Source organism: Dermacentor variabilis, chromosome 7 (genome assembly GCF_050947875.1).
Source record: "Dermacentor variabilis isolate Ectoservices chromosome 7, ASM5094787v1, whole genome shotgun sequence".
In the NCBI taxonomy this organism is placed as follows: domain Eukaryota; kingdom Metazoa; phylum Arthropoda; class Arachnida; order Ixodida; family Ixodidae; genus Dermacentor; species Dermacentor variabilis.
The window spans coordinates 35,700,452-35,713,203 of NC_134574.1; the positions used below are offsets into that span (position 1 = coordinate 35,700,452).

Consider the following 12,752-nt stretch of genomic DNA (forward strand, 5'->3'; position numbering starts at 1 on the left):
GATGTGCGCTCATCTTAGCGCAGTCTCCCTATAGTCCCGGCATTGTGTTATTGCGATAGCAGGTAAATGGACACTCCGGACGCATTACCGCTGCCGTCGCCGTTGGCATCGCCGTGATGTTCCGTAAAAAGTGCGAGTTCGATAATATCACGGAGGCGCGCAGTACGATTTGGGTGCGAGGAAAAGCATGCGACGGTGAGCCGAGTATGGTGGCTCGATTGCGTGCGCGTAAGAGAGGAAGGCGGAGAGCAAACGCGCCGTCTCGCATCGCTCGCAGAGCACCGGAGCGAGGTGTGTGTGTGTGGGGGGGGGGGGGGGGTTCTATTCCGGCAGTGACTGAGCGTGCCCGCGCGGGCCCCATCTCGAAAGCGATCTGCTATGGGTACAGAGTCTTGGTACGCCAAGGGCTGGTAGCCTAGTGTGCCCTGTGTTTTCGCAGCTTAGTTTACGTTGGAGCGAAAGGTAGCAAGAAGGGTGATTCGCTCGCTTCTGCTGCCACTATTACTTACGCCAGTGAGATATGTTTATGATTGCCAGTGCACATGTGGCATCGTGCTTGTTAATTTAGTTAATAAGCGAATGCTAACAAGTTTATACTTCGCATAGCTGTTTAATAATTTGCTATCGCAATCGATGCTTCGGCTTTCGGGCGAAACTGCGGCTTTTTATACAAAATCATATACTTTATTTTTTTTGTAGGAGAGACCACTGTTTGCGCATGATAATCAATGCTTTCTATAGGGAAATACTGGAAAGGAGAAATATACCTTCATTGTGTATGTTGTGATGGATTAATCATAATTATCTGCATAAAACAATAGAGGGGAGACCTATCCTTAGAGAGCAGTGCACATTCCTTGAGAAAGCGGAGCATATCATGGCCTAAACGATGGCTTATGGTTCGAGATGGGTGTTGGTATTTCGCGACGTACTAAGGGGGCAGAAGCTTTTAACTCCTGTTCGCAGGATATGAGTTAAACCACTGAAAAGGTCAGTCCAATGTGAGCATATCTCAATTAAGGCGCGGAGCTTGATGCCGACTTCACCATGGAAGAGATCATACAAGCGCTCAGATCATACAAGCGCTCATACATGCTCAACAGCCGATCCGCACCGGGGCCGAATAACATCACCAAAAAGGCCCTCCACTATCTGGACGAGGGCGGCGCGGTACAGCTCACTGCGACAGTTAATGAGACGTGGCGTCCAGGCAATGTTCCCATAGAATGGAAGACGGCCAAAACGGTCTTTATACCGAAACCCGGCAAACCTCTCAGCATGGACAATCTGCGTCCAATCTCGCTTACGTCGTGCGTGGGTAAAACCACGGGGCGTGCGGTGCATAACCGTATGAAGCCTTACCGGGAAGACAACGAGATATATCCTCACAACATCACTGGCTTTCGTGAGGGGCTGGCGACGCAAGACGCTATGAAGCTGTTCCAAATCCAGATACTAGACAGCACAAAAAGAGGCGTCAAGGCCATCCTAGGCCTAGACCTAGAAAATGCCTTTGATAACATACGGCACTCCTTCATTCTACAAGAAATCTCAGCACTCGAACTTGGTCAACGTCTCCATGACTACATCAGTGACTTGCAGAGGGGAAGGCAGGCGTCGCGACGAGTCGGCTCCCTGCAGTCGGAGCCAATCGTGCTGCGCGACAGGGGTACCCCGCGGGGCTCGGTGATATCCCCTACCCTCTTCAGCCTGGCCATGATAGGACTGCCCAGGCAACTGACTCGAATCGAGAACCTCCAACATACCATCTATGCAGATGACGTGACCATGTGGGTGGCAAAGGGGAGCGAAGAACAAATCGAGCACACTTTACAAAATGCGATCCGAACCTGAGGAGTACCTCAAACCAACAGGCCTGCGGTGCTCGCCCAGCAAGTCTTAGCTGCTCCTATATAGACCCAAGAGACGAGGGCCCAAACCGAAGAGGTGGGACACAGGCGCAGACCCGTGCGTCCGCCTGTACACCGCTGAAGCCAACACAATTCCGGTGGTCGGTCACATCAAGATGTTGGGCAGGACAATAGAGGCTAACGGCTCGAACATCATCGCAGTCGCTAGGCTCACCACGAAGGCCGAGAACGCCACACGCCTACTGAGAGGAGTGGCCAACCGGCATCACGGGCTCAAGGAGGACAACCTGCATAGACTGGCACAGGCCTTCGTAATCAGTCACTTCGTCTACATTGGGGCCATGCACAATTGGTCCGAAGTGGAAAGAGACAAGCTTGAAACGCTCCTGCGTAAGGTCGACAAAAGAGCCATGGGTCTACCCGTGCACACGAGCACGGAGTCACTGGACGCATTAGGCACACACAACACGCTGAGCGAGATTGCGGAGGCACAGGAACGGGCGCAGATCACCAGGCTGTCCAGCACACCTGCGGGCAGATGGATCCTACGAGAAATCGGCGTCGCGCCTTGGGAGATCGAGTGTAACAGCCACAGGCTAGCACCCGACCAGAAGAAAAAGATAAGGGCAGCCTCTCTGCCCACGAATATGAATCCAAAACACAACATCGACAGAAGACTTGCTCGAGCCAAAGCACTTCTCCGACAGGCAGCCGCCTCTAGCAAAGCATGCTGCTTTACGGACGCAGCCAAATATGCTGGCAGAAGAGCCTATGTAGAAGCAGTGGTCAACAAAAGTGGCACGCTCATCAACGTGTGCACGGTCCGCACTGTTAGTCCTGAGGTGGCCGAGCAGGCGGCCATCAGCCTTGCACTCCTAGAAGACGGTAAAAGCTTGGTGTACTGCGACTCCAAGAAGGCTATTGTGTCCTTCGGAACAGGGAGCATATCCTCGACCATCAGCAAAATACTGTGTACTGAACATCTCACCCCACACTACTCAATTGCTTCCCGGCACACATGGGACCATTAGAGGGGCGGCTCCCTAACCTCACCGTGCGAGCTCTAACTGACCGTGCGAGCCCGGAGTCTCTCTCGGCAGGGTGGTGGAGCGAGTGCGACCCCCTCGTCACAACTATATCACCCAGCACTGTAAGTTAGTCAAGAGAACCATGCCATACCACCCAAAGCACTCAGTAAAGCACAAGAAGTCACGTACAGGCGGCTTCAGAGGGGCACCTACCCATGCCCGGCCTTCCTGCACAAAAAATGCGTGTCGCTTTTGTGAAGATATAGTTAGCCTTGCTCACATGCTCTGGGGTTGCCCCCTGGCGCCGGGAGCCTGGACCACCAAGGGAGAGTGGGACGGAGCTCTACGCAGCTTGGGCTGTCCATCGGGCCCGCGACGCGGCGAAGAGGCATGTCCTTTCTGTGCCGGCGTGGGAGCGGCCCACTGCGCGCTAATCGTGCGCAACGACGGACCTCAAGAAAGTTATTCATCCATCTGTCCATCCCCATTTGGAAATTGTCGCTCGCGCAATCAGGTGGGATCCAGTTGGCGAAACGTAGCCTGCGTTCACAGGGGAACTCTCGTCGCACTTGATGAGATGCTCATTACGACCCGCCAAGCCTCACGCACTGCGTTGTGCATGCCCTGAAGCTCGTCAGATTACGTCTCGCAGGCTTTCTTCAGATATATGTTTAGTATTCGGTATGTGTTTATCCAAAAAAGGTAAACCACAGTGCACACACAAAAAATGCACATAATATCTAGTAGCCAAATTACACCAGTGTATCGTTTCGATCCATGCAATTTTAGAATCGCAATGACCCGCGCTGTACCAAAGGTGGTATGCTAGCGAGCTGTACGAAATTTTCGACATGAACCAATACCAATTGCTCAGTTTAGCTTCCGTGTTAACTGATTTTCCGGCGACGAAAATCAATCTCGAACTGATCGGCACGATGAATTTTTGTCACGCTACGTAAATATCGCCGTTGTCAATTTTGTCATTGACCGGAAATCTTCCATTCGGAACGAAGAGTCGGAGACCGAGCGTTATCGAAGTGTAAGTCTCTTACGGGTGCATGTCACTGGAGTAGCTGAGTGCCGTTTTTCCCTCGTGGCTGTACAGTCTTAATCAGATTGTGTGATATTCTAATATAATATAACGAACCGTTTGTTATAATATTACCATAAACATAGTCCAAATATATCTTTACCTTCAGAATAAAGGGTTATCGGCTAACTAAATTTATCCCTGTAAAAGGATACGAGAGAACTATATTTAAAGATGTTTACGACGCCTTTATTCAACAGTGCAGTTCACTTGTGACGGCGAAAAACAAGATTTCAATATACTATATATAACGTGCACAAAATCGGCACCCTGTGCTACTTTCTCATTTCGACATTGCTTCACTATTGGCTGATCATGTAGCCCAATGCGAAGTGAAGCTTCCTTCGACAACGGTACTGTAGTACTTCGCAAAAGAAAGGTAACTTGTTCCGAGACAAGGGTTTTACGCGCGAAAACCCTTATATGATTATGGGGCACGCCGTAGTGGGGACTCGTAATTAAATTGGACCACCTGGTGTTCTTTAACGTCGACCCAATCCAAGGTCCATAGGCGCCTTTGCATTTCGCCCTCATTGAGATGCGGCTGCCGCCACCGGTATTTGATCCCGCAACGTCATGCTTAGCAGAGCAACGCCAAAGCCACTAAGTCACAAGGGCGGGCCCGAGAGAACATCAATGTGCGGTTTTAATATTGCTTTGCTACATGATTCTCGGCATAATAACGGTTCATTGAGAGACGCTTGCGCTGTATTGCACGTATTAGTCTTGAAAGCTCAAACGCTCATTACAGATATTTTTTGATATTTTTTACTGTGTTTCAGTCATATTCCTTTTATGAAATTTCCCTCGTGGAGATGGTTAATTCACGGTGTCCTAAAGAAAACACCTTTTCTCGTTCATACACTGTGTATACTTCGGAAAACAACGGGTTAAATCAAAAACGCTCTAAAAGTCTCGCTAATTGTCAGAATAGAGAAATAGGCAATTTACTGCGTTAAATTGTGTTGTCTTAAAAAAAATTGGGCTCTGTTTCGCCCAGGCCACCTTGAGGTTGTAAGAAATCAGTGCATTATGGGACATTGCTTAATTTGCAGTTGTGCAGAACAAGATCACAATGTTAAAACGCTCCCATACATTGCTGCGATTATTTTCATGTTGTGGGTGGTTCGAAACTAGCTACACAATGCTGCTGGCTATTGGTACCTCGTAAAACACTAGAAAACTTGAGCGCGTAGACATGACAGTCTAGACAATTACGTGCACTTTTCTACAGCACGATTGTATGCTTGAGAGTTTAAGACTCAATAAATGGCGTGGCCTCCCCAGTAGTAACGAATAATTATGATTAGTGGGCAATGACTCAAAAAGCAATAGAAGTTAAGTCGCGGACCTATCTTAACGCGAGAAAAAATGTTTCTTGTCATCATGTCAGAAGTTGCCTTGTCGTGACAGCACACCAGCTTCACGACAGAAATTGATGTCGCCCCTAAATATTAGGTTTTGATGTCACAAGACGACGGCAAACTCTGCATGAAAATGTACCGTCGTGAAGAAAGTTGTATAAGCGAAATTACACATAAACAGTAAATTCTTTAATAATGTGAAATATTTTCTGTAGCATCATACTGGAGTACCTCAAATGAAAATGCTGACTCATGAAGAATTCCAGTATATGTGCGTGCAAAAATTAGCGGTGGCAGTTCACCTGTATATCGGGCGAAAATAGAACAAAAGCCGCTGACCTCTTCTGAGGGAAGAAACGTCGTACTGCTTGAGCAGCGGGCTTTTGACCATGTCCACGTACATCGTCGGGGATCCACAGACATCTGTGCACCTGCGGAAGGAGCCCATGAACGCCGTAAAGTGTGATATATTTGGGTTTAACGGGTATGGACAGGATGTGCATGCCAACGATTATTGCTGGCAGATATTATAGAACACACCTTGTGCAATATTCAGGACAGCAGGTTTCTAACTCTAGCTTTCACATTTTCACATTGCTGTGAACACGCATCAAACAAAAAAGACCTAACACGTTGGACACAAGTTCCAGGTAAAGCTAAAAGAAAAGTTTTCAGGTCGTCTTGGAATAAACTGGAATATTAGGCCGAAGAAGTACTGGCTATACTTGTGAAGGCATGACCTTGCAATTACACGAATTTTGCCTAGGTCTACGGTGCAATCTGTCCCTCTCCACACTCACTACCCGCAGCCTATGTCTACGACATGCCTAATTATCATATATTAGTTTTCGCAGGTAAAACATCATCATCTAATCTTTAATTTGAAAGCCACTGCGCACGCTACCATCTGAATTTCTGGTCGCGGTTGTTGCGCTTCGCTTTTGCAATACTGCCGCAGTTGCAGCATAGCTAACAGAGCCACATCATAATTCTGTGGAGGCTCAGAGCTTGGAATTGAAAGATAACTTTGATAGTGCAAAGAACTAAAACCTGTACTACGATATATGCTATGCGAATATGTTGTTAACATTGCGATTGCAATGTTCATTCTTTAATAATGGAAATAATTGTTGTTGTTTAGAGTATCACCACGAAAACAGCAAAGTAGTGCTGATTTCTTGCAACTGCTTACGAAGCAGAACTGGCGCAATTCACTTTGAAGGCTTTACATATAAAATAAATGAAAAATTCGTATATTTGCTCGCTAGAGAAAGGCTCAAGAAAAAGCCACCGAGTTGCTTTTCCGGGGCACACGAACTCAACTGCTTTGATGGCCGTGTGCGAGGTTTCAAGTTCTGAATTTGAATTGCAGTAGTAATAATAATAATCATACTTGGGACTTTACGTGCCAAAACCACTTTCTGATTATGAGGCACGCCGTAGTGGAGGACTCCGGAAATTTTGACCACCTGGGGTTCTTTAACGTGCACCTAAATCTAAGCACACGGGTGTTTTCGCATTTCGCCCCCATCGAAATGCGGCCGCCGTGGCCGGGATTCGATCCCGCGACCTCGTGCTCAGCAGCCCAACACCATAGCCACTGAGCAACCACGGCGGGTGAATTGCAGTGGTGATGTCTTTATTAACGTTAAGCGTTTACTGCGATAGCAATTATATAGACACTCGAAACGTATTTTGCCACCGTCCTCGGCGCCGTAGGGATGTTGCGTATAAAGTCCAAAGGCGATAACACCATCGGCGCGCACCGTATGCATTATGTGCAACTGAAAGCGTGTGAGGGGAGCCGACAATCGCGGCTCATTGTCGCGCACGTAAGGGATGAAAGCGGGGAAGAAACGCGCCGTCTGCCGTAGCGTGCGAGCCGCGGCGGGGAGCGGAGGGGGGCGGTGTTGCACTCCGGCAGCAACTGCGTATTGCGTGGTCGCGCGGGCAATATCTTGAAAGCGATCTGCGCTGGAGGCAAAGTCTAGGTCTGCCGACGGCTCATACCTTTGTTCGTTCTGTGTTCTGGTCGCTAAGTCTGCGCTGAAGCGCTAGACAGCACAAAGATACCTTCGCTCGCTGCTGCTGCCGCACTTCCTTACGCCAGCGTTTTGACAGCGAGCGTCCGCGGTCCTCGAATGAGATGTGGTCATGTTTGCCTGCGCGCGCTGACACCATGCTTGTTAATTTAGTCAATAAGCGAAGTTTTACAACTTTAAATGAACTATAAACTTATATTCTTACTTTGCCTAACTGTCTATTTGCTACCGCAATCGATGCCTCGCCTTTCGAGTGAAACTGTGACTTCTTTATATGATAAGGTGCGAAGGATGCTGACGTAGAAGAGGCAGGCTGAAAGCATATAGCACTGCGCATGGTTTTTCTCTTTCTGTATGCCTTTCTTGTGCGTACTACCTTACCGATGTTCCATATTAAAAATTCTTAATTTATTAGCCGTAGTTTCCGCAGCAGTAATTACAACGCTTATATTTTTGAGGAACATAATGTACGAGGAATATTAGAGTGGTCATGCAATAAAAAGACTGTATATGACTCCCAAAGATTTGCCTTCATTTTCGAGCCAATTGACTGTATTTGTAGGCGCTTCCACTGAAAGAGCTGTACAGTAGTTGATATAGACAAACGCAACGCAGAGACTTGCTTTCAGCCAGTGCTTGAGAATAAGATATTTTGTCGTTACATTTATGTGTATCAATCCTGCGGCTTTACGTGCCAAAATCACGAAGCGATTATGAGAAATGGCGTAGTGGAAAATTCCGGAATATTTTGGACCACCTTGGCTTCTATACCATTTAAGTAAATCTAGGTACCTAAGTAAAACAGTTTTTTTTTCATTGAGTTTCTACGGTAATGTGGCAGCAGCGGTTGGAATCGAACCCGCGACTTCGAGATCGGCAGCGTAACGCCATAGCTACTAAGCAACCGCGGCTGGATATTTTCCCGTTCCGAATTACGTACACCTAACATGAGTTAAGCATATGTGCTCCTACTTTCTTCATTATGCCCGAAACGAACATGACCAGCATGTATCTCCTAGACCAGCCTTGTTTGCTATTTATTTAAAAAATAGAAAGGTGCAGATTGCGATGTGTTCACCAACATGTGGGGCAGAGTTCCGTAGATGATGGCTGACGTACCTGTATTCTTGGATGGCCTTAAAGAAGGCCGTGAGGTCGTAGCTTTTTGAGGGTACCACTGCTTTGATTCCAGGTATCAACGTCCGGCCCAGAACCACGCTCAATCCGTACACATGGAAGAATGGGAGAGGATGGCATATCACGAAGTCCTGAGAGAGAGCAAGCATCGCACTTAGATTCTTCGCTGTCGTTTAAGCATCCTTTACACGATTGCTGTTTTACATATTTTGTGCATCAGCAGGGCAGGGATGGTGCGAAATGCATATCACTGTGCAGCGTAAGGTTGCCTGGTGACGCTGCACAGTGGATTTTACCTACAGTGAGCTCCTATGGTAAGGCACTTCCGCACATGTTCACGCGGCTGTTACTCTTGATGGCTGAATGTATGAATACAGCCTGGTTTTTGACAGGAAAAGGTTGATGCAAGTTAGCACCACGTGTGTGTCCTTGTGTGTCTTCTTTCGTTCTGTCCTTTACCGCGCTACGGGTATTCAAGATGAGTTACCAACAAGCCCGCGTTGCAACCCTCATGCACTTCCACATTACCTTTTCTACGGCCAGTTCCGGTTTAGTTTTTCTGGAAGTTACTGTGTTGGGAAACCATGACGCTGAAAGTGGTCCCGTGGTGAGCAGGACATCGCGACGTTGTCGCATTGCTCCGGCTTTTTCGCTCTTCTGCTACGCTGCTACATCGAATCTGGCAAGTAGCAGCAGCATAAGAGGTGACCGAGCGAGCAGGAACCTGCGCCTAAATTTTCTGATGTCCTGCTCTTTCGCGACCCTCTACTGCGTCACGACTGCACGACAGTGACTTCCTGGGAAAGGAAGCCCGAAATTGAAGCAGAAATGATATTGTATGAAATTAGGCCGGCGCTCCAAACTTTGCCCGCATTTGTTGGGGTTCTGAGGTGTCAGGCCTTCATGTAACCCAAAAATGAAGAGTCGCAAATGTCATGTCAGTACTCACCGAATGCTAAATGCGTCTGGCAATGTGAAGTGCGTCTGACAATTGTTACGTTAATATTTGTAAACAGCTACGCGACGTTAACTTTTTGCATATCTGTAACTCACTAACTTGGTCGAAATAGCTGTGATACGTAAGTGCACGTGTGTTATATAATGGGACACTCAGCTTTATTTTGTGATGTGCTGCTGCTTACAATAGGTTCCGCAAACGCAAATTGGTAAATCGGAGCGCTGCCTGGAATAGCTTCGTATGTACTCATGGCCCTGAAATCACAAAAAAATCCGAAATGCAGAATGTATTTTTATATTTCTCGAGATGCCATGTGTTTCAGTCAAGCAGCGGTTTGTCTACGAACCGCGTTTGATGCGCGTAAACGGATAATACAAACCATTACTTATCCCTGCGTTTTACAACTCTTGCGTTGAGCCTGCCAACTTGAACTCCTGACCCTTTTGTTTAGTGGCCAAGAAAAAGGCAAGGTGTTCATATCACTGCCAGCTTATTATATCAGATCATTAACTTTAGGCACAAGAAATCTCACGTTGTCATTGCTGAACAAAACATGAAAGTTACAGAAACAATGTACGACTGTCTCGCATCTAAACAAATTCTGACACACCCTGTAAATCAAGAGCTTAAAATAATGACATCTTTATTCAATACATCACAATAAAGCAATAATATTGCATCAGTGCGAATTATAAGAACACATGTGCTGAAATAGCGGCTTTAATTTGGCCCGCTATACTAGTAAGAGTTATATGGGACTCGCACTATAAGGTTCAAGAATGGATCCAATAACTATTAGAAAATAATTTTTATCTTCCTTTGAATCATTTTCCACGATGACTTAATTTTGACTTTCCATTTATTACAATACTTTCACAGCAAAATTCCTGCCACTCAACTGCGAAGCAGGCCAGCGGAGACAATGATGATGTTCGTAATTATGAAGATATCCTGGTGAAACGTTGTACACTGTCTGATAGGGGAAAACTAAAATGATTAATGAATTTAAAGTAAGGCGTTCATCAGTAAAGTATAGCGATGAGTAACAGATTATCTATATTCCGCATTGTAAAGTAAACGAAGCAGAAAATATTTTTGGAAAGGAAATAGAAAATGTGATCAAGTAGATTTCATAGGTTATAAACACAGCTCTTGTAATTTCTTTTCTCACTTGAATTTTGGAATGGGAAATAGTAGTCACACGAAACGCCACTTCGTCGTCGTCGTCATTGCCTGATCGAAGATGCGTCGGTACCTGATACACCCGCCTTTTACTTGTGAATAAACTAGAGGCAGAACGCAAGTAAAATTCGTCATTTCTTCATGGCCATTGCTAATTTGTGGAACGTATATAACAAATAGACACGCGATACGAGCGTTTCCGCAGTGGCGGATGGGAGCCAGTGTCGATGGGATGCGCAACAGTGAACATCCGTCCCAGGGAAGGATGCCCGACATCGAAAGAAGAACGCAATTCTTCTAACAGGCACAGAAGCTGAGAACTTTGGGCCAGCCTAAGGTTATCAGCAAGGAAGGAACCAAATACATAACAGGGTGACGGAGCAGACGTAGAAATAGCACAAAGCGCATTGTAAGTGGCGCAGTGCGAGTCATCGGGCACGTGCATATCTTGCGCGGCTTCAATTGTTTCCACGCTGTCAAGACATTCCCCTCGCAGCAGCACCACAGCGTATGAGGACGATTTGCTGACAAAGATAGCTGTGGATCTCTCAGTGATTTCTATGGTCGCAGAAGCTAGGTAGCAGCAGACCTTTTTCGGTGCAAAAGTGTTCGGATGGGGAAAGCAGCGCAGCGGTGTCGGAGAGGCCTCTGCAATAAACAGACAGAACCATTGACGAGTTCGGGAGGACTGTGGTGTTGTCTTTGACGAGTGTTGCGACGCCTGTTTCTCGAACCTCGACCGGCGTTACAATTGGGTAGCGTGGCGTTGTCGGCGGGTTGCAGGCGTCCGGTAGACCATGGCGACCAGGCATGGACGTGAAAATTTCTAGTGCGAAACTTGCACTGTTTATTCAATGGTTGGTGAAGGACAAGAAGAAGAGAATGAATGAATTGAAAAAGTATATGGCGGGGCCCCTTAAATAGGCCCCCTAAAATAGTAGGCGAAATCTTGCTCACGTCAACGTCACGTGTCATGCACCTAGTCTGGTTGTGGATGGGCGGCTGATAACTTATCGCAGGTGACGCTGCACTTGCTTGCCTCCACTGGCGGCTACCCGTGGGCCGAGGATCGTAGGCGGCTAATTCTTTCTTCTAGGCGACGTTGGTTCGGGGAAAGGGCCTCCCCTAGAGTCGGACAGTTCGCAGAAAGGGTCTCTCCTAGAGTGGCACAGTTTGTGAGTTCTCCCTTCGGTCGCACTCACACAAAGGGGCCTGTAAACACTCCGCGGCGCCCGCCAGACCGGCAACCACTCGAGACAACCATAGCAAATTAGGAATTCATCCTACGTTTCGGTGGAGCAGGGTCCTTCGAGCATCCTTATTGGTTTGGGTGTTACACGCTAACCGTAACACGAGTAGCTTGTTCGAAGTCGGAGGACTGTCGGCGAGCGTCAAGTCTGACAACAGCGAGAGTTCTATTTCGGCATCTGCGCACTGAATCATGGCATTGTGGCAGGAGAGAAATATCTTGGCCTAAGATGAAGTCATGCTAGCGCGAGGAAACTGTGATGAATTCGACGGCGTATGCAAAGACCGCAACGACAACAAGAGCGGTGCACGCCCCTATGGGGTGAATACGTTGGGCGCTGGCTGTACGGAGGGACAGTCCAGAAGTGGCGTCATCACTTTTAGAAGCAAACGGCTAAGTTGCGTGGTCATAACGGATACGGCGACGCCAGTGTCCACAATTCACAGACGCGTGAACACCGTTCCCAAACACGTCTATCACATTCCATGTGCTTAGTTCAGGACTTTCAGATTTCGACAGCGTCGCAGCCTCGCAGACTGCGACGACCAGTTTTCCACCTCGAAGGGACGAGGCCACGTCGGCGATAGTGAGCGACAACGTCAAGAAGACGAACGGCTACTAACGGGCCTCGGGCGTACTGCCGGGGACCAGTGAGGAGGCGAGTCGTCATACGGGTGGGAAGAACCGACAAGGCGACTTGTCGGGTGTGATGCGGCGCTAGAAGGCTTCGCGCGACTGCAAAAACCTGTCACGTGGATGGCGTAGCCGGACGCAAAGCTGATGGGTCGATTGTCCGAAGTGCACCACCTATTGGCTGTGGCAGGACCCATC

General features: G+C 47.8%; 1 protein-coding gene across 1 annotated transcript in view; it reads right to left on the reverse strand.

The window, feature by feature from the left end:
- Positions 1-12,752, reverse strand: part of LOC142587404 (medium-chain acyl-CoA ligase ACSF2, mitochondrial-like) — a 200,813-nt gene that overhangs the window by 59,624 nt on the left and 128,437 nt on the right. The window contains exons 9-10 of the mRNA XM_075698398.1: positions 8,515-8,663; positions 5,693-5,784 (exon numbers count right to left, since the gene is read on the reverse strand). Of these exons, the coding sequence (XP_075554513.1) occupies positions 5,693-5,784; positions 8,515-8,663 (241 nt within the window). The remainder of the gene's footprint in view (positions 1-5,692; positions 5,785-8,514; positions 8,664-12,752) is intronic.